This window comes from Oncorhynchus clarkii, chromosome 10 (assembly GCF_045791955.1).
Source record: "Oncorhynchus clarkii lewisi isolate Uvic-CL-2024 chromosome 10, UVic_Ocla_1.0, whole genome shotgun sequence".
In the NCBI taxonomy this organism is placed as follows: Eukaryota; Metazoa; Chordata; class Actinopteri; order Salmoniformes; family Salmonidae; genus Oncorhynchus; species Oncorhynchus clarkii.
This window is the reverse complement of record NC_092156.1, coordinates 55,714,737-55,742,691: the sequence shown is the minus strand read 5'-3', so window position 1 is coordinate 55,742,691 and position 27,955 is coordinate 55,714,737. Positions and strand designations below refer to the sequence as shown.

The 27,955-nt window shown below is 41.9% G+C and overlaps 1 protein-coding gene across 1 annotated transcript; it reads right to left on the bottom strand.

Moving 5' to 3' along the window:
• Positions 1-27,643, bottom strand: LOC139419665 (C-type lectin domain family 4 member E-like). The gene is made up of 6 exons (XM_071169650.1): positions 27,321-27,643; positions 26,558-26,659; positions 26,336-26,401; positions 3,079-3,203; positions 2,882-2,982; positions 1-1,014 (listed from the first exon to the last, which is right to left on the bottom strand). Exons 1-6 carry the CDS (start codon positions 27,421-27,423, stop codon positions 843-845), a joined length of 669 nt encoding a protein of 222 aa, XP_071025751.1. The 5' UTR covers positions 27,424-27,643; the 3' UTR covers positions 1-842.
• Positions 27,644-27,955: the final 312 nt, after the last annotated feature.

The window sequence follows — 27,955 nt, the reverse complement described above, 5'->3', positions numbered from 1 at the left end:
TAAAGACAGATTGATTTCTTATTGCTCACATTAATACATTGTACAGGATGCGAACAGGTGACTGACATTTCAACGTCAAGCTGACATCTTCATTAGGGTGACCTGACATAGATCCTATTTATAGCCTAGTGGCCCATTTGAGACACAACAATGTAAAACAATTTATAATAACTTGTTCCAGGGAAAATTGCAAAATATAGCACAAAATAATAAGATAGAGTTTGTCTCGTTAATCAATAGGCCATTTCAAAATATACGTAGGGGATATTTGGGTGTCTGTGAATCCGGAAACAATGAGACCCAATAAATCAAGGCATCAACATTATAGAAATGAGCACAGAGAAAAATCATGAATTCACCCCTCTGGATCCAGTGTCTAAGGAGTACTGCCAGAATGACTCTCTGTATGAATCATTTAAAATACTTCTGTTGCAACAGAAAAGCCCCAGTACCCACCTGGCACTGAAGGTAGGCTAAAGCAAACACTCAAAGCTCAAGTTCAAGTTGTATTTGAACCCAGGTCTTGCACTTATCTGATGTGCACCTATCAGGAGTCGACTGTACTGACTTAACAACCTCATACTGGTCCCTTCTATCTGTTCTAATGCAGCTGTTTACTTTTAGTGTTGTTGTGTCTCAATCATTGTCTGTGTCTGTGATGTGTCCATCATTTAACGACTGAAGACAGGAAGCTACTAATGCATCCCAGGAAGTAAATGGGAATTTGATTCATATGTTCAGAATGAAACAAACATAAACGAGTAAGTATGGAGACAGAATGAGAGAGGGAGAGTCAGAGAGAGTCATAGAGAGAGATAGACGGGGAGATGGTGGATGGGTAGTTACAGTAGGTTATTGTTACACAACTCACAAATACAGATACGTTTTTCTGCACAATTTATATCATTCCATGTCTTTTCAGGCTGGTCTTGTCCATTTTGTAGTACAACACAGTCCTCCCCCGGAAAGGTTGAAACACTTTGTCCATTATTAGGCTGGTCGATTATCCAGTAACTATGTTTAACAACACAGAGAACCAGACAGTCACACTGACAGTAAAACATCATCCTAAATAAAATACATAATGCCTGTGTTTCTTCAGCTTTAAAGCCACACGCTGTCAGATGTGGGCCACCAACAAAAAGTAAAAAATATACACTGCTCAAAAAAATAAAGGGAACACTAAAATAACACATCCTAGATCTGAATGAATGAAATATTCTTATTAAATACTTTTTTCTTTACGTAGTTAAATGTGCTGACAACAAAATCACACAAAAATTATCAATGGATATCAAATTTATCAACACATGGAGGTCTGGATTTGGAGTCACACTCAAAATTACAGTGGAAAACCACACTAGAGGCTGATCCAACTTTGATGTAATGTCCTTAAAACAAGTCAAAATGAGGCTCAGTAGTGTGTGTGGCCTCCGCGTGCCAGTATGACCTCCCTACAATGCCTGGGCATGCTCCTGATGAGGTGGCGGATGGTCTCCTGAGGGATCTCCTCCCAGACCTGGACTAAAGCATCCGGAGCGAGACATGATGTCCCAGATGTGCTCAATTGGATTCAGGTCTGGGGAATGGGCGGGCCAGTCCATAGCATCAATGCCTTCCTCTTGCAGGAACTGCTGACACACTCCAGCCACATGAGGTCTAGCATTGTCTTGCATTGGGAGGAACCTAGGGCTAACTGCACCAGCATATGTTCTCACAAGGGGTCGGTCTGGGGATCTCATCTGGGTACCTAATGGCAGTCAGGCTACCTCTGGCGAGCACATAGAGGGCTGTGCGGCCCCCCAAAGAAATGCCACCCCACACCATGACTGACCCGCCGCCAAACCGGTCATGCTGGAGGATGTTGCAGGCAGCAGAATGTTCTCCACGGCGTCTCCAGACTCTGTCACGTCTGTCACATGTGCTCAGTGTGAACCTGCTTTCATCTGTGAAGAACACAGGCCGCCAGTGGCGAATTTGCCAATCTTGGTGTTCTCTGGCAAATGCCAAACGTCCTGCACGGTGTTGGGCTGTAAGCACAACGCCCACCTGTGGACGTCGGGCCCTCATACCACCCTCATGGAGTCTGTTTCTGACCGTTTGAGCAGACACATGCACATTTGTGGCCTGCTAGAGGTCATTTTGCAGGACTCTGGCAGTGCTCCTCCTGCTCCTCCTTGCACAAAGGCAGAGGTAGCGGTCCTGCTGCTGGGTTGTTGCCCTCCTACGGCCTCCTCCTCGTCTCCTGATGTACTGGCCTGTTTCCTGGTAGCGCCTCCATGCTCTGGACACTACGCTGACAGACACAGCAAACCTTCTTGCCACAGCTCGCATTGATGTGCCATCCTGGATGAGCTGCACTACCTGAGCCACTTGTGTGGGTTGTAGACTCCATCTCATGCTACCACTAGAGTGAAAGCATTAAAAAGTGACCAAAACATCAGCCAGGAAGCATAGGAACTGAGAAGTGGTCTGTGGTCACCACCTGCAGAACCACTCCTTTATTGGGGGTGTCTTGCTAATTGCCTATAATTTCCACCTGTTGTCTATTCCATTTGCACAACAGCATGTGAAATTTATTGTCAATCAGTGTTGCTTCCTAAGTGGACAGTTTGATTTCACATAAGTGTGATTGACTTGGAGTTACATTGTGTTGTTTAAGTGTTCCCTTTATTTTTTTTTTGAGCAGTGTATATATAGTGTCAAAAAAATTACTTTTTTTACTTCTTTAAGAAGATAATGCTTGGTTTCTATGATTCATCTATAGAGCTCATTGAATGACATCTATGAAGGGAAAAATGTGTTTTTATGAAGATGATCTGAAGCAATACCATTTGTTTTCAATGTCTCCATATCACAAATGGATGGTCAAATCTCTCACCTTGTTATCAGTGGTGTGCCGTCAACCCATTTCCAGAACCCCTCAGTCTCTCTGTCAGTCAGACCGATCCAGGCTCTCTTGTTGAGGGCAAATAGAAATCTCTGTTGTTGAGAAAGATAAATGAACACTGATCAAAATATGTTTATCATGTCTCTCTCTCTCTCTATGTATTTATCTCTCTCCCCCCACTCTCTCACCTGTTTCTCTCTGCTGTTTACGATCACCAGGTCTGCTCCTCTCTCCACACAGTCCTGTCTGCTCTCACTCCAGGTTTTAATCTCAGAAGAGACGAAGTACCAACAGGATTCAAACTTGTTCCAGCCTTCAGAACAGGTAAGTTAAAACATTCATTGGCATTTCATTGTTCTTCACTCATTAATGAAAGAATACAAAAAAGCATTTTAGTACGCGTTCAGGGCCGTAACCAGGGATTGAGTTTCAATATAATAAAAAAAACTTTTAAATACTTTTTGGAGAACAGCAAAAACAAGCAAAAGTTACCCCAGCCTTTATCACCTTGGCTGCTGTAGGTTCTTTCACCTCAGTTGATCTACAAACACACAGCCTAATAGCTATACAATATTGATGTTATACCCCGGAAAGGGGAGAAATATGAGAAATGAGTTACACTGACAAGTAGCGTCAGTGACTGTTCAGTCAGTTGTAGTATTGAAATGTGTAATTCATCATCTCTTTACATAGATATGGCTTTTCTCAAATGACATTGCGTTCACATTTGTATTACAAGGCATTACTAATCCAGCTCCGCACAAACAGATATCAATGGAGCACACAGATGATCATGTTGTCACATTCACTTGAATGATTTGAATATTACTAAGGATTCTGTATTAATATCAGTGATGTTGTGGTTAGAAAAATATGTGTAATAGGTAAACTATAAACTCCGTGGTGATCGAGATAAGAAGAACAACCAGTGATATTAGGGAAATGTAGGACTATTTTACACCTGCATTGTTAGCATTTTGAGTGCATTTAAATGTAGGCCTACGGGGAAGATAGGCCATGTGAATATGTTCATATTTAAACACATCTTCTTTTCTTTTAGTTCCTAACTTCTTTGATACAGATTTAGTCAGGGGACCCCACATGGGACCCCAACCCTAAGTTTGGGAACCACTGTATTAACCTCTCTCCGCCTTGCTTCCTCTCTCTCTCTGTTTCCTCTGCTTCCTCCTGCATGCATTGCAGCCTTCATCAGCCTCAACACTGAGCGCCACATCACTGTCTGTCTCAGTAGACTAATCTTTGTAAAGCAAAGTTATTATGAGAGCTTAGTAGCCTATTTGTTGATACTGCTGAGGTGGGCTCCTTTTAAAGTTACCATCTTACTTCATCCTTCTAGCTGGCTAAGTAATACTAGCCAGAGCCCTTCAACATTACTTATACTACCCAGAGCCCTTCAACATGATTTATACTACCCAGAGCCCTTCAACATTACTTATACTACCCAGAGCACTTCAACATGACTTATACTACCCAGAGCACTTCAACATGACTTATACTACCCAGAGCCCTTCAACATGACTTATACTACCCAGAGCACTTCAACATGACTTATACTACCCAGAGCACTTCAACATGACTTATACTACCCAGAGCCCTTCAACATGACTTATACTACCCAGAGCACTTCAACATGACTTATACTACCCAGAGCACTTCAACATGACTTATACTACCCAGAGCACGTCAACATGACTTATACTACCCAGAGCCCTTCAACATGACTTATACTACCCAGAGCACTTCAACATGACTTATACTACCCAGAGCCCTTCAACATGACTTATACTACCCAGAGCACTACAACATGACTTATACTACCCAGAGCACTTATACATTACTTATACTACCCAGAGCCCTTATACATTACCTATACTACCAAGAGTCCTTCACCATTACTTATACTACCCAGAGCCCTTCAACATGACTTATACTAGCCAGAGCCCTTCAAAATTACTTATACTAGCCAGAGCCCTTCAACATGAATTATACTAGCCAGAGCCCTTCAACATTACTTATACTAGCCAGAGCCCTTCAACATTACTTATACTAGCCAGAGCCCTTCAACATTACTTATACTAGCCAGAGCCCTTTAACATTACTTATACTACCCAGAGCCCTTCAACATTACTTATACTACCCAGAGCCCGCCAGCATGACTTATACTACCCAGAGCCCTTCAACATTACTTATACTAGCCAGAGCCCTTCAACATTACTTATACCACCCAGAGCCTGTCAGCATGACTTATACTACCCAGAGCCCTTCAACATTACTTATACTAGCCAGAGCCCTTCAACATTACTTATACTAGCCAGAGCCCTTCAACATTACTTATACTAGCCAGAGCCCTTTAACATTACTTATACTACCCAGAGCCCTTCAACATTACTTATACTAGCCAGAGCCCTTCAACATTACTTATACTAGCCAGAGCCCTTCAACATTACTTATACCACCCAGAGCCTGTCAGCATGACTTATACTACCCAGAGCCCTTCAACATTACTTATACTAGCCAGAGCCCTTCAACATTACTTATACTAGCCAGAGCCCTTCAACATTACTTATACTAGCCAGAGCCCTTTAACATTACTTATACTACCCAGAGCCCTTCAACATTACTTATACTACCCAGAGCCCTTCAATATTACTTATACTAGCCAGAGCCCTTCAACATTACTTATACTAGCAACAGCCCTTCAACATTAGTTATACTACCCCGAGCCCTTCAACATTACTTATACTACCCAGAGCCCATCAGCATGACTTATACTACCCAGCGCCCTTCAACATTACATATACTACCCATAACCCTTCAACATGACTTATACTACCCAGAGCCCTTCAACATTACTTATACTACCCAGAGCCCTTCAACATTACTTACACTACCCAGAGCCCTTCAACATTACTTATACTACCCAGAACCCTTCAACATTACTTATACTACCAGAGCCCTTCAACATTAATTATACTACCCAGAGCCCTTCAACATTACTTATACTACCCAGATCCCTTCAACATTACTGTAATATAAGTCTCTGCTTCATAATCCTACAGACATGATGACAGATTACTACTAATGTATTGCTTATTTATTTCAAATGAATGGAAGTTCTGCTATTCTTTCACATGGTGTTATAGCAATGAGTTTGTGACGTATTGACTGTAAGACTAACGCATTGATGTTATGGATGGATACCTGTGTGATTGTGACTCTGTCTGTTACTGTGTTTGTGGAGGGTAGAGAGAATAAGAGAATAAAGTAGACGGCACGGGTCAACATTTTGATTTATGGCCCTGTGTCCAGATGACGTGTACATGTGCAAATATGGTCCTCCGGCCAGGACATCCTGTTCCTGTTGTCGTGTGTTAGAGGGTGTGTTATTTTATATCTATATTGCATCTATTCCTTTGAAGTTGTCATGCTGATTGATGTCTAGGGACCTGGTTGAACTGGGGGGGGGGGTTCTGTGTTTTAACTTTTGAAAGAGTATGGCCCCACACCCCCAGTTTTATTGCCCTTATGGTTGCTATCTATTAAGCAGGAATGTCCGGGTTATTGGCTGTGGCAGACGCATTATAAATAAAAGTCCAGAACAAGGCATGCGACCCCAGAACAGTAAACAAGATTTTTAAAATAAAGCCCAGAATATTAAACATAAAAAGATGTCTCCTAGGCCAATTCTCGGGGTGTATTGCGGATCATGTCATGAACCCAATGACAAAAGCCTGGAGGATGTTTTGCGTGAGGCCCCAGAATGTTTTAGGTTTTGGGTACGAGTGAGGGACATATGTCTTACATATTCCAACCTGAGGAATCTACGGTTAAGATATTCACAGACAGCGTGTCCAAACCCCTTTATCGGGCAGAACCCAGGAGTTTTTCTCCAGCGCTAAGGATGAGAGAATGGCTTAAGATAAGACTCGCGCTGTGTTAAATTGAACAGGCCTTGAGCGCTTCAAGTTTACCCGGATATGCGGTGGAAGAACTGGTCTGCGGATGAAGTGATCTGATGGCCCTAAGAATCACTTCAATGGCTTATACCCCTGACTCCAAAGTGACAATTTTAGCTTGTGAACAATTTGATAGTGCAAATGCGACGAAATCTGTCAGTTCACATGTATTTTCCAATGCATGCAAGGATGTAAACTTTTTTATGCCAGTGTTCAGTTTTAAATGGCGCAATTATCATATTTTCAGAACACTGATGAATAAGCTGGACAGTCTTTTCCAAAATCGTGAACAATTACGGCGATGGCCGAGGTTATCGTTGAGACATACCCAGGACTCACAATCCATAAGGAGGATCTTTCCCTGGAGTGAAAACGTCCGGAGCTTTGATGGAGCGGGCAAGCGTCTTTGCGATGGTGAATTGGAAACGGATAATGGTCAGGGCTAACCAGACCCTTAATCTGTAAGAAATAGTAAAAATGTTGAATTATAACGTGTGTTAAAATGTATGTACTAAATATTTTGAATTAAATCATTGGTTTTAAAAATGTATCTCACCCTTTAATTAACGAAAGGAGAAATAGTCTTTTCTCTCACGCCCTGGTCTGTAGCATGCAATGTCTTATAAAAAATAATGTATTATTTTATAGTCTTTCCTACAATGTTATGTTATAAACATTACTGGTTATTAAAGTTTGTAATGATGTACAACTGTAGGCCTCCAATGTTTTTACACAAAACACTCGTGATGCATGTTTAAATATTAGTCAAATTTGGTAATTAATTCTAACATGTCTTAAAAAAGTTTGTACAATTTTTTTGGGATTAAATCAAAGGAATTTAAAACTGTATCTCACCCTTTAATGATAGGAAAATGTATTTTACATCATCACCCCGGTCTGTCGCGAAGATAAAAGACACGGAAAATCAGGGTGCGTGCGTGAGTGTGCGTGTGACGTACCAGGAGGAGTGTGTGTGGGGGGTAAAAATGTTGAATTAAAACCTTGCCTTGAGGCATCTGCACTCAAGGCACTTTATCTCTGTAGGGGATCGTTTGAAACCAAGGTTTGCACTATCATGCATACAGCATGTCCAGATATCTGCCGACCCCCCGGGGTTAAACATTGATATTTCTAATCAGCTCTCGATGCCCCCACCCCGGTTGTAGACAAAATGTCTCGACATCCCCTCCTGTTGTTTGAATTCACTGCCTTTGTTCTCTAAACCAAATATACAGGGTGTTGCAAACATGACATCTCCCGAGACAATGCCACCACGGCCCTGTAAACTCATTCCGTACATTCTCTAGTTAGGGACACGAACGCGGAGCGAGTCTAGTGGAGCATATACTTTAACACTATGTTAGCACAGCTTTAGCGAAAACCCACAGACCAACAGCCCCGAATATTTAGCTGCCAGGAAAGATTAAAAAAAGAGTCTGTGAATCCCTCCTAATGGATATTTCTGAAGGCTACTGGACATAAGTGATTGGGAAGCGACTGTCCTTTACGTAGCCCTTCACGATCACACAATTTTCGGTGTAAGTCCAAATAACCACATACCCAAGAATATTTAGATATTAAAAAACGAAAAGTGTGCACTCTGAATGACTTCGGAAGAGCAGATGAAACAGATGCTATTCTACATTTTTTGTACCAACGGCCTTACCCTAACTCCAAACACCAGGCAGCAGTCCCAGGACAGATAACAAAGGATAGTCTGTGAAGCCCTTCTAATGGATATTTCTGGAGGTGAGTAAGTGAAAAATATATTTTAAGATTTGTTTGAATATTATCGTGATATTACTGTAATATTAAACACGAGTTATTTGTGTTTAAACGGGGGTGGACAACGATTTTTTTAAGGTATGTATTTCATGCTAAATGCACATATAAGTTCAAGTGTATATATTTCGTATAACTGTTAGATAATATTAGCGTTTTAATGTATATTGTATAACTGTTAATATTATCTAACGTTTGTTAGGGTCCCCATCATTTACGCAGCTTTTAAGAGGTTTAACTGATCTGGAACAGAACGAGTTAGACGGTGATTTGCAGACTCAAACCCCCGCCAGCCAATCGCCATCAACCTATTTTCGACGTAAGTCCAAATAATCACATACCCAAGAATATTTAGAAATTAAAAAACAAATAGTGTGCACCCTATATTAAAAGCTACTTTTGTATTTACAGCCGACATACAGCCAAGAAGGATAAAGGCATCATTATGGACCCTGAACGACTTCGTTGGGACAACTGACACAATGGGTGACTTGGATGCAATTCTCCCGTTCTGCACGAACGTTTTTTCCAGCACACAGAGAACAGAGAATTTAAACGTTCCGACAACTCCCCCGGGAACCTCCACCCACTCGCTACACATTCCAGGCCCCAACAAGCAATGCATAACGAGGGCTCTTGTACATTGCTCTGAATCAACATCTCCAGAAAGGTATTACTGTGCCGGGAACGTGAGGCGTCACGATTCGGCGCTCCATCAACACGGCATGAAGTCATTATATATATATATATATATTATTAGTTATACATAGTTTTATTATTTATACATTTGTAGGCTTGAATATGTTAAAACAAGGACAAATAATGTTTTTTTCAGACTCCCACGAGACCGGCCCTTCAGAATCGGGAACACTAGATGAAAAAGTCACGCCCCCCGGTTTCTGCGATTCAGCAGATTCAGCCAGCGCTAAAAAAGCCGAGGTATTTTAACTATGTATTGTTAATATATAGTATTATACCTGAAATATATTTGACATTTTATGTATATAACATATTTTTATATTTAATAACCTATGTTGTATGTATTATTTTCTATCAGACTCCTCCCCGGCGAAAAACGGCACAGAAGGCCACATACATCTAGAGCTGGGGGATTCCGGCTCACCGAACATTCCCAATGAAACAACCAAAGCAGGGGATATCCCTGTTTTTAATGACATTTCAGAGGTTGACAACCGGTTATTCTGTGATGCAGCCAACCTCCTTGACCCCGACAATTCTATGGCGTCAACATCCGGATCTGAAATAGAACAAGCAAGGTTTTTCACAGTCTTTTCCAGGGCTTTGAAATCGAGGAAGGTTTTGTTACACAAACGACTGGGGGTTTTACTTGAGAGACAGTACCGAGACGATCTGTTATTCTGGCATAGAACAATTCCACGCATGTTAAACAGCAAACCGATTAAAAAACGCAAATACAGGTGCTAAAATCATATATGTAACACGGATCATTCCAGAAATACCCCAAAACGCACATCCTTAATTATCCAAATGGCAGAACCACAGGAACAAGTTGAGACAGTTGAAAGCCTCTTAGCACAGATACCGCCAGAACTCCTAGAAATTATTAATCGTATGAACGAGGCGGGGGTAACAGACATAATACCGATAGATGAAAGCATATTATCACAGATTCCAGCCGAACTCCTAGAAATGATTAATCGTATGAACGAGTCAGGGACGCCCGATGAAAACCTGTTATCACAGATTCCCGAAGCCCTCATAACCCTAATTAATCGGATGAACGAGAGCCGGACATTTTCGGCACCCCCTACACCAACAGCGACATCCCAACCGTTAACGCCCATGTCCGTAGAGTCTGAAACGTAACACAATGTTTTGGGGGAATTGGAAAATTGTCTAATAAATCAGGAGGGAGATGATATTGATAGAAATGTCCGGGTTGTGTACCGAAATAAATTCAACAATACAGAGATTCGACAGTTTTTCAATTTCCTATGGGTGAATCAGAACCTTGACTATGCTGTGTTTTACGTAATGATATTGGACACTCTGAACGATCTGTTGGACAGGGCAAGAGATTATGGCGAACCACGTGATGTCTTACATTTGGAAATTTGTGGAGATGCATAACACAGTTTCTCTTATTTTACCCAATGGCGAAGCAGATCTTGAACAATTTATCGCACTGCTAGAACGCCTTGTTCAGTCAAATTTAGCCATCATAGCAGATCAGACCCTCGAGCTTGTAGTGCAAATAATACGTCAACCCCAGGGTGGTGGTGGGCAGAGAAGGAAGCTTGATAGCCTAATGCAGTCAGAAATCATAAGCAACAAAAGGGCCTACCTCATAAACGTTCACAATCCCGATAATAAGCTATGTTTTGCAATAGGCCTAGCGCATTTACTTAACCCTGGATGTACGGATCTGACGGCATTGCAAAAGGCTAGAGAGATCCAAACGGCTGTGGGTCTCGGTATACAGGATGCTGTGGCTTTCTCTGACATAGTCAAATTTGAAAACTTTCTGAATATCAAGATTGTGGTTTTTTACCACAGTAGAGCTAATCCAGCTCTCTTGAAGTTCCAAAACAACCCCCAACCGCATCCTCAGATTCTGTACTTTTATGTGCAAAACAAACATTACTATGCAGTTACTAACATCATTGCATTTTTAGGCGCACCATGTGTGTCCATCCTGCCATACCGGCTACACCCGAAAGGGGGGGGCACTCGTTCCGTTATAACTGTTCAGTATGTCAGCATGCAAATTGCCCAATGCAACCCTTATACTTGACACCCTGTGAGGATTACCACCGCACATGTCGTTCGACCTACTCTTACGAAAAACACAAAATTTCGAAACATGGCACCCCAAGGCATGTAAATCTGTAAGCAGTTGTGACATTAACAAGATATGCCCAAAATGCCATTGCAATTACAACCTTAAAATAGATAGCCCTAAACCACATGTGTGTGGAATCATACATTGTCCAATCTGTAAAGGGCCTTTGAAAAGCAGAGACGCTGAAGTGGTTCAAGAAGTGCCACACGAGTGTTATATTCAGCCCTTGGCTGAAGATGAACATTCAGAGAAATATGTGTTCTATGATTTTAAGACAAATTTAGCTATTTTTGTATCTACCATGACTTTCAAGGGTGAAAAGTGGTCGGCAGAGGGACCCAATTGTGCACTGCTCTTTCTAAAACACTTTAGAAAACCCCAGTACAGAAACTTCACGTTTATAGCGCACAATGCTAGAGCCTACGACTCTTACCTTCTTCTGAATCCCTTGATACAGCAAGGCGTGGCACCCAGTGTCATAGCTCAAGTTAGTAAAATCTTGTGTTTTGTAGACCCAGCCTTCAATCAGAGATACATTGACAGTTTAAGCTTCTTACCCATGAGATTGGCTCAAATGCCAGAGGCCTTGGGTTTTGAAAACTCTGTGAAAGGCTGGTTCCCCCACTTCTTCACATCTGAGGAGAATCTACATTATGTCGGATCATATCCCAGCCCAGAAATGTACGGGTGTGACCAAATGTCTCCCAAAGAGCGTGAGAGATTCATGACGTGGTACGAGACAGGAAGACATGGCACCTTTGATTTCTATAAAGAGATGGAATCATACTGTGACAATGATGTAGTTATACTTCGTGAAGGATGCCTCAGATTCAGAGAAGAGGTAATCAAAGATGCAGGCACTGACCCCTGGAGTTGTACAACTTTTGCATTGGCATGCATGAAAACCTATCGTACACACTTTCTGCCTACATCATCTATAGCAATCCCCTCGCCTGACAACTACCGACGCCAATTCAAGTCATACTCTAGTGGGTCCATTCAATGGTTGGAGTATTTGGCCCAGGATAAAGACATTTTTATTCAACATGCTTTGAATCGGGGGGAGAAGGTGTTTGGATCTTACCATAAAGATGGATACAACCAGATTGACGGGGTTGAGACCGTGTATGAGTACAACGGTTGTTTCTTCCACGGTTGTAAATCTTGCTTTGTGCCCCAGGCCCTATGTGTCCTAACCCAAAATACTTTTGGGGAAATGTACCAAGAGTTTCAAGCCAAATTGGATTCTTTACAGGCTACTTACGGGCTAAAAGTGGAGTTTTTGTGAGAGCACGAATGGGCCGCCCTCAAAAAGTCTGATCCTCATGTTCAAGCCTTCCTTTCCAGCTATGACACACCAGAACCCCTGGAACCACGACAGGCCTTGTATGGAGGCCGCACCAATGCTTTGACCTTGCGGTATGTAGCGCAACCCAACGAGACAATAGGATATGTAGATTTTACATCCCTTTATCCTCATGTAATGAGTTCCTCATGCTATCCTATGGGGCATCCGGAAATTATTCATCGCGATTTTGACTTACCTCAAAACTATTTTGGTCTGATCAAAGCAACTGTCTACCCTCCTAGGGGTTTGTTTATACCAGTGTTGGTATTTTCTTTCCCCTTTGTCGCACCTGCAGTGAAAACAAACAGCAAACCCCATGTGGTCACTTAGATCAAGAAAGAGCCCTGACAGGGGTTTGGGTCACAGTTGAATTCTCTAAGGCTTTAGAGATGGGGTATCGTGTGGCCAAAATCTTTGAAGCAAATGGCTTCAGGCTATCCTGCATCGGTCACAGATCAAGAGAGCAAAGACAAGTACATTCAAGACTATCACGACAGAGAAGGCATACTTCTTGACCCTTACAGAATAGAGGTCAACAAAACCAAACGAAATGTGTCGAAATTGTTAGGGATAAAAAGGGCTTCCATCTAAGGAATGCCCCACTTACTAAAAGATTCAGGGTGTCTATGACAAGAGACTGCTTTTGCCTGACGGGACCACATTGCCCTTTGGCTACTGACTTATGCAACAAGCCGCAGTGTGTCATTAAAGCTTAAGATATAATGACTGCTGTAGAAGGTTTTGACCCCCGGTTGCAACTACCATTTTCGGCCTTAATCGCAGGGCCGTCTAATAGCGGTAAAACTTGTTTTGTAAAAAGTATTTTAGAGAATTCTGAACGTGTTATCTCAAAAGCCTGATAATGTTGTGTGGTGTTATTCTTGTTATCAACCTCTTTATGATGAATTGTTGAAGACAATAAAAATCAAGTTTGTTGAAGGAATACCTGAATCCCTGTCTGATGATGAACTTTTACCTCCTCATAAAAACAATCTGCTGGTTTTGGACGATATGCTATTTGCAGGTAGTGAACATCCCAAAATTGCCTGAGCTTTTACCCAATATACTCATCATAGAAACCTGTCCGTGCTTTACTTGGTGCAGAATGTGTTTCACCAAGGTAAAAATAGCCGCACCATCAGTTTGAACGCCAATTATATGGTTTTGTTCAAAAATCCTAGAGACAAAGTACAAATTAACACTCTAGCTCAGCAGATGTACCCGGGAAGGAAATCCTACTTCATGGAGAGCTATGAGGACGCTACCAAGCACAATTTTCTTATTTAGTCGTGGATTTAAAAGCAAATACTCCAGAACACCTGAGGCTACGAACAGGTCTGTTCCCGTGGGAGTGGCCGGCTGCGTACATTCCTAAAAAGTAACCGCTATGTCTCTGCGTTCAAAAAGAAACCTGCCCCTCTTGAGAAGCCTAGTTGGGGCTACAGCTAATGAACGGAAGGCCATCTTGGGTCCCTATTCTTCAGATCTCATATTATCCCTATGTGAGATTGCTTTGAATCTTCTCAAAGGACGCATTCCACTCACCCTGACCCAATTGAAAAAATTAAAGAGACAAAAGACCGCGATCAAACTCTTTGCCAATAAAAGGGCCAGTCTTCAAAAGAAACGACATAGCATACAACAGTCTGGGGGTTTTCTTCTACCTTTAAACTTCTTGATTCTACTTGAGACGCATATGTCTCAAGTAGGCACCTGGAAATGCAAATGCGCTACGCTAAATGCTAAATGTACTCGTTAAAACTCAAACCTTGATCAAAATTCACAAGCAGGGTATTGAATTAAAGCTACACTCGTTGTGAACCTAGCCAACAAGTCAGATTTTTAAAATGCTTTTCGGCGAAAGCATGAGAAGGTATTATCTGATAGCATGCACCACCTCAAAATGCCTGAATGCGACGTAAACAAAGACTCTGCTTATCCGAAGCAGCACAAAACGCAGAAATAAAATATAAAACATTCATTACCTTTGACAAGCTTCTTTCTTGGCACTAATATATGCCCCATAAACATCACTATTGGGTCTTTTTTTCGTTTAAATCGGTCCATAATACCCAAAATAGCTTTCTATGGAAGCTGTGTCATTCAGAAAAAAACATCGTTTTTAAACGCTGCGTCATTTTTTAAAATTAAAAAAGTCGACGATAAACTTTCACAAAACACTTCGAAATCCTTTTGTAATCCAACTTTAGGTATTAGTAAACGTTTATAATCTATCAAAATGATTACAGGGCGATGTATATTCAATTGCTCCTCGTCTGCAAATCAATGGCTGCCATTGTCCACATTTACAGCGTCCTGGTGGAGACTGGAAGAAACGGAAGCCAGATACTTGGATTTTCCAACAAAAAATTCAATTGAAAATGACGACAATGGCGACATCGTGTGGAATTTGTATGAATTGCATGCAGGTCGATATTAAATTTTGTCCTCTTTTAACAACCCATGAAAGTGACTTATGGAAATTATTTTTAGCTTTCAGAGAGCAGTTTTTCTTGCGTTTTTCAATGAAACACACGATCTGTTATAGTCACAGCCGTGATTTAACCAGTTTTAGAAACTTCAGAGTGTTTTCTATCCACACATACTAATCATATGCATATACTATATTCCTGGCATGAGTAGCAGGACGCTGAAAAGTTGCGCGATTTTTAACAGAATGTTCGAAAAAGGAGGGGGTAGAAGTAAGAGGTTTTAATAAGTATACCCGTGCCCTTCATCACCAGCCTTATTGCTGCCAGACGTGGGGGTTGAACACAGAGGGTGATGGACAATAAAATGTATCTGGTGCCACAACAAGAGTTGGATAGACTTAAAAAACAAGTGCAGGGCCTTGAAAATCTCAGACAAACAGCGGAAAATGATTTGGATACTGCCATGAAGGATATTTTGAATCAAAAAGGATTGAACCCCTATGATAAGGTCCAAAAATACACAAACCTCTTGCAAAGGTATTTGTCCTTGGTGAAATAAGGGGAGAGAGAGACCGGCCATTTAACTATTTCCCTACCGGACCCTTTAAAAGATGACGAGCCTAGCGAGAGCCAAGCCCCTGTAATGCCTGTACCTGCGAACTTACCGTCTGAAGATCAAATGCCTGTTGAAGATAAAGTTATGCATGACATGTTAACCCATGTTCCGGCACGTAACAGGATAAATGTTAGATACATTATGAACAAGATAAAAGACTCAAATGGGGCCGCTACATGGAACGGCAAAGGAGAGTTTATCCTTCAGGGCTCTGTTGTCAGGGGTTCACATATGCTTGACTTGCTTAAAAGTACCACATCGGCCCACAAGGTTGCTGATGACAGAAGACCTCCAGTGGCTTCAGTTTCTTAAGGCCCTGGCCATCCTCAACATTCCCCTCTCGGGTGTACCCAACTATAAGCTTCGTCAACAGATTCACCCTTTAAAACAAAAACCTTCAACGAGATACAGCACCCCTAAAGATTCCCAAACAACCCGCCTCCCTATGAAATGAATGATGATAACTCATTTACCCCCCTGAACACCTCCGGACCTTTCCCTAATCCCGATCTCTCTGGGTGGTTAGACTTTTGAATGACTATGATTAAATTCAATCAATTGAAAAAAATAAGCAATTTAACATTTGTGGCATTCTTGAAACATTTGACGTGAGCATACACCTTGATTACACGGTCTTAAAGGAAACACATTTGAACACTTTTGATATTTTCTAACAAAACAAGCTACAACGTTATCATTACTTCTTAAATCATCCTTATAAAGAGACATAACATCTTCAAAAGAAACTCCCCAGGCTCTTTGGCATAGGTAGAATACACAGAGGTGACCGCATGTAGTGGAAAGGTTATCTTGCACTTGTTTGATGTTGTAGTATATCTTTGAGCCATTTTTGGTCAAAAATTCTTTAATAGATTTGGGGAAATGTGAAAAACCGTAGGAATAAAAAAAAATTGAGATTTTTCTTCCTCCTTCCTCTTCTAATGTCACAGCTAGCCAATGTTCACTGTGTGTTTAGGATGGGTATTGACAATAAACATGGCAGGCCCCTCCTGCCATTTCTCAATAGGTAATTCATCACAAGCCAACACTCCACAAAATTGTTTTCCAATCAGTCGGCATGAGCCCTTCCAACTCTTGGGTATTCATGTCTTTGCTTAACGATCCTTAATAATAATCTACTAAGACCTGTCTTTGGGTATTCACTTCCAAGATTGAATCAGAGCATGCATAAACAATCATGCTAACGGTACAGGCTAAAGATGTACGGAAACGCATTTCCAGCCTGAGGTTACCTTGGGCCACCACCGAAAGGTTTCCTGAGGTGTCATCATCAGGTGATAAATTGAAAGCATACAATGTGTAACCCTCTGCAAAATCGTTTCTGTCAATAGGTAAAGAGAGATCTTTTAGATACCTCCCGGTAGCCAGGAATAGATTGTAAAATTCTCACACAGATATGTTGTTATTAAATTGCGGTTGGAATTCCTTAGCGTCCGTCCTAACAGAGAGCTACATACTCTGCATTGAAGTGTTGAAAATGAAATGGGTTTTTATTTAAGCTGCCCGTATTAGAGGCGTGATCGACCAAACCTATAACCATGTATCGTGGTAAAGGGCCTAGAAATAGGTTTTCTTGACTGCAGATTCTACTGCCCACAGGTATGCTAAAGGTTTTCATGGTAATTCTTTGGAAAGGGTAAAGGGCATTTCCTTTCATCAAAGCCTGTGAGTGACCCAGACGAACTGCCAGAGATACAGACACTTTTTTAATAAAAAGCGTGGCCCCCAACACTTTTAAACTAAAGTCTCTGTCCTGGGCAGACATTAGGCAAAACTCATCCTGGTTAATTTTAGTCTTAAATCAACCGCATTTAAGACTAAACGTTCTTGAAAGAAAATGTCAGAGTGTATAGGGCCTAGCAGATGAAACTCTCGAGATTCGGCACAGTAGCGAGCCCGTGCCTGCAGTCCTTTGTTTGCACCGGTGGATGGGTCTGTCGATTCCATAGAGACTCCTGCAGTATCCTTGCTAAACAGCCCGGTGCTGAATTGTGTCTTGAGAGTGTCTTCAGAGTAGTTGAGTAAGCACTCCATGATGGCCCTATATGGGTATGTGGCACTGCTTTGACTTATTAGACGTTCACCCTAAGTCATATCCACTTGGGAGAAGATGGTGGCCACTGGGTAATTAATGAGACTCACTTTGGCATCGTTTGCAATATTAGTACCATCTCTTTTGGTCACTTTTAGACGCAAATGCACCAAGGTGTTGTTGAGGTCCAGATAGTTGTCACCGTGGCCTGGTATGAAAAACTCTATGGGCCCGTTGTCTGTAATGGCAGAGAGTGGGGCTATCTCCACATAACTGGACCCCTCTACTAAATGTTGGGTTAAGGGGGCCGTGAAAAGATCGAGCTCTGTCATTATAGCTTCAGAGGACATGCGGTGTAAAAGAGCCATGGTGCTTGTTCTTTTAGAAAATACTTCAGAGAATTCTTTTTACCGTTTTTGGTCTAGACCTCCTCACTTTACCCCGTCTTTGACTTACTGAGTTTCTTTTAACAGTTTTTTAGGCGCAAGCCTGCGCCCTATACCCGGAGGTCTCTTTTTTGGTCTTCGAGACAACATCATCAACCCTGAGCCTTCTTGACGCTCGACATCTGGTGACGCCCTTCTGGTCATAGCATTGGCTACAACCTCACTTACTATATTTTTTGCTGATGATTTTAAATGCGGTTTGGCTATGCTGAGGCCTCCCTTCATAAACGGTAAAGCTAAAGAGGTTACGAAATATACCTCCTATCCCCGAACCGTACATGGTTGGGGATCCATAATAGCCGGGTAACCCATTACCCATTTGATCAACATAGTATGAGACATAACGGTTAAGGTCGAGATGTCGGTGTTCCATAACCCTTTTTAATTTAGATGTATTATGTATATAAAATATATAATACTAATATTATATATGTAGAGAGGTTTTGGTGGGTCTAAAGTGGATTTTTACAATTGTTTTACCATAAGTAAATGCAATGTTTTCATTCTGATCCGTTTTAAGCTCAACAAGAATGTTTTCAATATATTTCTTGCTTACAGGTACGTAGTGTGGCTTGTCGTAGGTGATAGTGACTATGTCCCCATCCTTTCCGTCTATATGAACTGTTCTCAGGAGTGGCACACAGCTGTCTCCGACCCTTTGATAGGATATGATGTCGGTATACACAAATATGTTGTAAAATCCTGCATGTATATGCGCAGGGAATGGGAATACTTTATCTTTCACATACGTCCTAAATGGACCCATCCCCAACATGTAGGCTAAATTACCGCTGGTCTTTATTCCCCCGGCAGCATCTCCTGAGATTTGTACACGTTTACTTAGGGTTGTAGATCAGGAATATTTCCATATTGTTCAGTTTTAGGAGTTCATTCAATTAATAAGTTTTGCAGGTTCCGATAACTTTTTGCAATAAAAATCACGGTCCTTATCTTTGATATTATACCAGCTATGGGGGTATGTCATCTCGCTGAGACCTACTTCCCAGGCTTCTGATAACTCTATAGGCTTCTGATAACTCTATAGGATAACTCTATAGACCCATAGACTCCAGGGCTCTGACCAGCGATGGTATAAACCTGCAGGACCAAAGTCTTTTCACCAGCGCCTCAAAATGGTTGAAGAAGTAGTATCTTGGGGGGTTGTATAGGCAAGGATGCCTGAGCTGGCTGGGGTGATTGATCTCACAACCGATGCATTTTTCTCGTATATACTTTCCAATCACCACGTCTAAAAGCGTGGCTACAGAGGCCTTGATGGTGTCCCTGAGGAGTCAGGGGTACCTTCCCAACGGGTCTCGTAGCCTGTGAACAAGCTATACCCCTTGGTGATAAGTCTCAGTTCGGGACACAAAACCTTGTCTGGTCGGTATATTCTTCTCCTTCGGCTACCGTATAGAGGTTCACTCTACAGGCCAGGTAATCAAACAGATACCCCCATTGCTGTCCATTCGACATCAGCACTTGATCTTTCAGCGCAGTTGCGGGCGGTATCTGGGTTCTATACACACTTAGAAACTGTTTTTTTGGCGCATCGTATATTGTGGCATTATACTAAGCCCTTTCTCTATGTTTCAGCCGCGGTCCTGCTTCCGTTGTTACAGTCATCACAGCTTTGCCACTGATCACAAAATCCATGTTAATTAAAAAAATCTTGTTTACTGTTCTGGGGTCGCATGCCTTGTTCTGGACTTTTATTTATAATGTGTCTGCCACAGCCAATACCCCGGACATTCCTGCTTCATAGATACAGTGCCTTGCGAAAGTATTCGGCCCCCTTGAACTTTGCGACCTTTTGCCACATTTCAGGCTTCAAACATAAAGATATAAAACTGTATTTTTTTGTGAAGAATCAACAACAAGTGGGACACAATCATGAAGTGGAACGACATTTATTGGATATTTCAAACTTTTTTAACAAATCAAAAACTGAAAAATTGGGCGTGCAAAATTATTCAGCCCCTTTACTTTCAGTGCAGCAAACTCTCTCCAGAAGTTCAGTGAGGATCTCTGAATGATCCAATGTTGACCTAAATGACTAATGATGATAAATACATTCCACCTGTGTGTAATCAAGTCTCCGTATAAATGCACCTGCACTGTGATAGTCTCAGAGGTCCGTTAAAAGCGCAGAAAGCATCATGAAGAACAAGGAACACACCAGGCAGGTCCGAGATACTGTTGTGAAGAAGTTTAAAGCCGGATTTGGATACAAAAAGATTTCCCAAGCTTTAAACAGCCCAAGGAGCACTGTTCAAGCGATAATATTGAAATGGAAGGAGTATCAGACCACTGCAAATCTACCAAGACCTGGCCGTCCCTCTAAACTTTCAGCTCATACAAGGAGAAGACTGATCAGAGATGCAGCCAAGAGGCCCATGATCACTCTGGATGAACTGCAGAGATCTACAGCTGAGGTGGGAGACTCTGTCCATAGGACAACAATCAGTCGTATATTGCACAAATCTGGCCTTTATGGAAGAGTGGCAAGAAGAAAGCCATTTCTTAAAGATATCCATAAAAAGTGTTGTTTAAAGTTTGCCACAAGCCACCTGGGAGACACACCAAACATGTGGAAGAAGGTGCTCTGGTCAGATGAAACCAAACTTTTTGGCAACAATGCAAAACGTTATGTTTGGCGTAAAAGCAACACAGCTCATCACCCTGAACACCATCCCCACTGTCAAACATGGTGGTGGCAGCATCATGGTTTGGGCCTGCTTTTCTTCAGCAGGGACAGGGAAGATGGTTTTAATTGAAAATTAAATGGGTTTTTATTTAAGCTGCCCGTATTAGAGGCGTGATCAACCAAACCTATAACCATGTATCGTGGTAAAGGGCCTAGAAATAGGTTTTCTTGACTGCAGATTCTACTGCCCACAGGTATGCTAAAGGTTTTCATGGTAATTCTTTGGTAAGGGTAAAGGGCATTTCCTTTCATCAAAGCCTGTGAGTGACCCAGACGAACTGCCAGAGATACAGACACTTTTTTAATAAAAAGCGTGGCCCCCAACACTTTTAAACTAAAGTCTCTGTCCTGGGCAGACATTAGGCAAAACTCATCCTGGTTAATTTTAGTCTTAAATCAACCGCATTTAAGACTAAACGTTCTTGAAAGAAAATGTCAGAGTGTATAGGGCCTAGCAGATGAAACTCTCGAGATTCGGCACAGTAGCGAGCCCGTGCCTGCAGTCCTTTGTTTGCACCGGTGGATGGGTCTGTCGATTCCATAGAGACTCCTGCAGTATCCTTGCTAAACAGCCCGGTGCTGAATTGTGTCTTGAGAGTGTCTTCAGAGTAGTTGAGTAAGCACTCCATGATGGCCCTATATGGGTATGTGGCACTGCTTTGACTTATTAGACGTTCACCCTAAGTCATATCCACTTGGGAGAAGATGGTGGCCACTGGGTAATTAATGAGACTCACTTTGGCATCGTTTGCAATATTAGTACCGTCTCTTTTGGTCACTTTTAGACGCAAATGCACCAAGGTGTTGTTGAGGTCCAGATAGTTGTCACCGTGGCCTGGTATGAAAAACTCTATGGGCCCGTTGTCTGTAATGGCAGAGAGTGGGGCTATCTCCACATAACTGGACCCCTCTACTAAATGTTGGGTTAAGGGGGCCGTGAAAAGATCGAGCTCTGTCATTATAGCTTCAGAGGACATGCGGTGTAAAAGAGTGCTTGTTCTTTTAGAAAATACTTCAGAGAATTATTTTTACCGTTTTTGGTCTAGACCTCCTCACTTTACCCCGTCTTTGACTTACTGAGTTTCTTTTAACAGTTTTTTAGGCGCAAGCCTGCGCCCTATACCCGGAGGTCTCTTTTTTGGTCTTCGAGACAACATCATCAACCCTGAGCCTTCTTGACGCTCGACATCTGGTGACGCCCTTCTGGTCATAGCATTGGCTACAACCTCACTTACTATATTTTTTGCTGATGATTTTAAATGCGGTTTGGCTATGCTGAGGCCTCCCTTCATAAACGGTAAAGCTAAAGAGGTTACGAAATATACCTCCTATCCCCGAACCGTACATGGTTGGGGATCCATAATAGCCGGGTAACCCATTACCCATTTGATCAACATAGTATGAGACATAACGGTTAAGGTCGAGATGTCGGTGTTCCATAACCCTTTTTAATTTATTTGTATTATGTATATAAAATATATAATACTAATATTATATATGTAGAGAGGTTTTGGTGGGTCTAAAGTGGATTTTTACAATTGTTTTACCATAAGTAAATTCAATGTTTTCGTTCTGATCCGTTTTAAGCTCAACAAGAATGTTTTCAATATATTTCTTGCTTACAGGTACGTAGTGTGGCTTGTCGTAGGTGATAGTGACTATGTCCCCATCCTTTCCGTCTATATGAACTGTTCTCAGGAGTGGCACACAGCTGTCTCCGACCCTTTGATAGGATATGATGTCGGTATACACAAATATGTTGTAAAATCCTGCATGTATATGCGCAGGGAATGGGAATACTTTATCTTTCACATACGTCCTAAATGGACCCATCCCCAACATGTAGGCTAAATTACCGCTGGTCTTTATTCCCCCGGCAGCATCTCCTGAGATTTGTACACGTTTACGTAGGGTTGTAGATCAGGAATATTTCCATATTGTTCAGTGTTAGGAGTTCATTCAATTAATAAGTTTTGCAGGTTCCGATAACTTTTTGCAATAAAAATCACGGTCCTTATCTTTGATATTATACCAGCTATGGGGGTATGTCATCTCGCTGAGACCTACTTCCCAGGCTTCTGATAACTCTATAGGCTTCTGATAACTCTATAGGATAACTCTATAGGCCCATAGACTCCAGGGCTCTGACCAGCGATGGTATAAACCTGCAGGACCAAAGTCTTTTCACCAGCGCCTCAAAATGGTTGAAGAAGTAGTATCTTGGGGGGTTGTATAGGCAAGGATGCCTGAGCTGGCTGGGGTGATTGATCTCACAACCGATGCATTTTTCTCGTATATACTTTCCAATCACCACGTCTAAAAGCGTGGCTACAGAGGCCTTGATGGTGTCCCTGAGGAGTCAGGGGTACCTTCCCAACGGGTCTCGTAGCCTGTGAACAAGCTATACCCCTTGGTGATAAGTCTCAGTTCGGGACACAAAACCTTGTCTGGTCGGTATATTCTTCTCCTTCGGCTACCGTATAGAGGTTCACTCTACAGGCCAGGTAATCAAACAGATACCCCCATTGCTGTCCATTCGACATCAGCACTTGATCTTTCAGCGCAGTTGCGGGCGGTATCTGGGTTCTATACACACTTAGAAACTGTTTTTTTGGCGCATCGTATATTGTGGCATTATACTAAGCCCTTTCTCTATGTTTCAGCCGCGGTCCTGCTTCCGTTGTTACAGTCATCACAGCTTTGCCACTGATCACAAAATCCATGTTAATTAAAAAAATCTTGTTTACTGTTCTGGGGTCGCATGCCTTGTTCTGGACTTTTATTTATAATGTGTCTGCCACAGCCAATACCCCGGACATTCCTGCTTCATAGATACAGTGCCTTGCGAAAGTATTCGGCCCCCTTGAACTTTGCGACCTTTTGCCACATTTCAGGCTTCAAACATAAAGATATAAAACTGTATTTTTTTGTGAAGAATCAACAACAAGTGGGACACAATCATGAAGTGGAACGACATTTATTGGATATTTCAAACTTTTTTAACAAATCAAAAACTGAAAAATTGGGCGTGCAAAATTATTCAGCCCCTTTACTTTCAGTGCAGCAAACTCTCTCCAGAAGTTCAGTGAGGATCTCTGAATGATCCAATGTTGACCTAAATGACTAATGATGATAAATACATTCCACCTGTGTGTAATCAAGTCTCCGTATAAATGCACCTGCACTGTGATAGTCTCAGAGGTCCGTTAAAAGCGCAGAAAGCATCATGAAGAACAAGGAACACACCAGGCAGGTCCGAGATACTGTTGTGAAGAAGTTTAAAGCCGGATTTGGATACAAAAAGATTTCCCAAGCTTTAAACAGCCCAAGGAGCACTGTTCAAGCGATAATATTGAAATGGAAGGAGTATCAGACCACTGCAAATCTACCAAGACCTGGCCGTCCCTCTAAACTTTCAGCTCATACAAGGAGAAGACTGATCAGAGATGCAGCCAAGAGGCCCATGATCACTCTGGATGAACTGCAGAGATCTACAGCTGAGGTGGGAGACTCTGTCCATAGGACAACAATCAGTCGTATATTGCACAAATCTGGCCTTTACGGAAGAGTGGCAAGAAGAAAGCCATTTCTTAAAGATATCCATAAAAAGTGTTGTTTAAAGTTTGCCACAAGCCACCTGGGAGACACACCAAACATGTGGAAGAAGGTGCTCTGGTCAGATGAAACCAAACTTTTTGGCAACAATGCAAATGTTATGTTTGGCGTAAAAGCAACACAGCTCATCACCCTGAACACACCATCCCCATTGTCAAACATGGTGGTGGCAGCATCATGGTTTGGGCCTGCTTTTCTTCAGCAGGGACAGGGAAGATGGTTTTAATTGATGGAAAGATGGATGGAGCCAAATACAGGACCATTCTGGAAGAAAACCTGATGGAGTCTGCAAAAGACCTGAGACTGGGACGGAGATTTTTCTTCCAACAAGACAATGATCCAAAACATAAAGCAAAATCTACAATGGAATGGTTCAAAAATAAACATATCCAGGTGTTAGAATGGCCAAGTCAAACCTGAATCCCATCGAGAATCTGTGGAAAGAACTGAAAACTGCTGTTCACAAATGCTCTCCATCCAACCTCACTGAGCTCGAGCTGTTTTGCAAGGAGGAATGGGAAAAAATGTCAGTCTCTCGATGTGCAAAACTGATAGAGACATACCCCAAGCGACTTACAGCTGTAATCGCAGCAAAAGGTGGCGCTACAAAGTATTAACTTAAGGGGGCTGAATAATTTTGCACGCCCAATTTTTCAGTTTTTGATTTGTTAAAAAAGTTTGAAATATCCAATAAATGTCATTCCACTTCATGATTGTGTCCCACTTGTTGCTGATTCTTTACAAAAAAATACAGTTTTATATCTTCATGTTTGAAGCCTGAAAGGTGGCAAAAGGTCGCAAAGTTCAAGGGGGCCGAATGCTTTCGCAAGGCACTGTAGTAACCATAAGGGCAATAAAACTGGGGGTGTGGGGCCATACTCTTTCAAAAGTTAAAACACAGAACCCCCCCAGGTCAACCAGGTCTCTAGACATCAATCAGCATGACAACTTCAAAGGAATAGATGCAATATAGATATAAAATAACACACCCTCTAACACGTGACGACAGGAACAGGATGTCCTGGCCAGAGGCCCATATTTGGACATGTACACATCATCTGGACACAGGGCCATAAATCAAAATTTTGACCCGGGCCGTCTACTTTTTTAGGGTAATCGAAAAAACATGACTAACTGACACATATTTAAGCGACTATTTAATAGTTTTGTACTCATTCATTTTGTATTTGTTTGGGGATGTCTGTAGACACGAAAGGAGATGCTGGTCGGTTTGAAAATGTACTTTTGTCTGGCATCTCGCAAACACAGTCAGCAGCATCTCTAGTGTCTACTAGAGCGAACTACGAGCTGGGGTAGGTCGTTTCACGTCTCAGGCCATCGGCCAGTGCCGTGAGAGGGAGGAGTTAGCCGTTTGAGAAAGTGGTGAAACGATGCTTAAAAGTCAAATTCAGGATGCAAGTCCGGGTTGACTTTGGCAAACTTAACAAACAAACCACTTTTCTTGATTCCACTCATTTACAAAGAGGAGCGATTAGAACTCAGTCAGATTAAGAATCTATTTGATTCATGTTTCTCATTAGAAACAGTTACTGAGGTCAGCACCTCAATGTCCTCATGTTGCTACGGCCCTGTGCATATTGAACATGTACAATTAATATTATGATCATGTATTTGGTAAACTCACCCGGAATAGAGAACTGTTCATCTTTCTCCCTCTGTTTTTGGTCTCTCTCTTCAGTCAGACAGTCTGCTAAAAGAGGACAGAATATATTGGATGTGGTTTGCCAGTCATTTAAACGTATCTAACATAGGAGGAACTTAGTTAAACAGAACAAAATTCATCTGAATTTTGGATCTTGTCGTCAAAGTCTGATATAACATGATGATTTAACAATAATCCACTTACATTCTAGTCGCAGGGAGATGTTGAGAGCGACTTGTAGAACACACAGCATCCCAAAGCTTACAGCAACCATCCCGTAGAGTCTTCTCCCTGAACCGTCAGGTCCTGGGGAGATACACACTGGTGTGAAAACACACGGACACACAGCAGAGTGCAGTTTCATCATGATCAGCTACAAGAGGATCGTTTCTCACAGCTGTCTTGTGGTATTTTATGTATTTTATTAGGATCCCCTTTAGCTGTTGCGATAGCAGCAGCTACTCTTTTCTGGGGTCCTCAGGAATTGACTGTATCAGAATGACATGTCGGAGCCTCTGAATACACTGAAAACATTTGCATATTTAAATGTGGGGTAAAATAATTACTTTTTTTTAGTTCTTTTCTGTTTTTGCGTCATGTGTTTGTACATCTTGTTCGTTGTGTGTGTGTGTGTGTGTGTGTGTATGTGCGTGTGTGTGAGTCAGTGGTGTAGAGCAGGTCTGAGCAAGGCCCCCCACACCCAACCTGGAAGGGGTGTCTTTTTTTTGCCATGGGGAAGAGAGAAAATGTTGCTGGTCTAGAGCACATTTCCTGCTATTCTACACATTTTGCCATGAGGCTGAGAGAAATGTAACAGTTTTAACGCTAACTTCCTATAATATAAAAACACAATATTCAAGGCTTATGACATGTTCATTTACTACCTGTGGGGTGAGAGGGGCTCCAAAGCTTCTGTGTGTGTGTGTGTGTGTGTGTGTTTGTGTGATAGAGATTTCTGTGTTCTTACCTGAGGGATGTGTCTCAGTTGTCACTCTCCTCATTGCTCCATTCTCGTTTTCTTCAATAACCTTGTCAATTTCAACAACCTCTTTGTTGACGTAGTCATCCATCTTAACTAACTGTTTGATAACCTTTCTAACTGACTTGTAATGGTAATATCTACTGTATGATTCCAACTGTACTGACAAGTAGTTGAGTCGTAGCTCTGATGTTTGACTTCACCTGGTACCTCTCTGTGCTCTTTCTCTGGACGACTGCAGTTGATATAATGTTGAGTATCCAACCACCTTCAAGCAGGAACATAGACCTGACAGGATCATCTAACCGAGTGATAGAACATAAGAGCTGCAGGACAACAAATAGTGACAAGTGCAACCTTTCAGCCAATCACTTTGTGAGGAATGTATGTTGTTTCCGCAGCCTTCAAACGGGGGGCACGTTATGGCTCAAACTCTTTACCGCACTGATGACCATTTATGGGCATTTATTTTGTAACAACGCTGTCTCTGTGTGAAATCAGTGTGAAGAGATATTATGAAGTTTCTGTGGAAAATGTCTTCATCAGAGAATTTAAAGGGAACTTCACTTGTGTGTTGTGTGTGCGCGTGTGGTCTGCTTGTGTCTGCATGCATCTTGTACAGT

Excerpts from the sequence above, each read along its gene's own strand:
- LOC139419665 (XM_071169650.1), bottom strand. The coding sequence starts at position 27,423 with ATGGATGACTACGTCAACAAAGAGGTTGTTGAAATTGACAAGGTTATT. Across the intron at positions 26,660-27,320 it reads AACTGAGACACATCCCTCAG|GACCTGACGGTTCAGGGAGA; the intron begins GTAAGAACACAG and ends GTATCTCCCCAG. Across the intron at positions 1,015-2,881 it reads GGCACACCACTGATAACAAG|TTACTGGATAATCGACCAGC; the intron begins GTGAGAGATTTG and ends TGTTAAACATAG.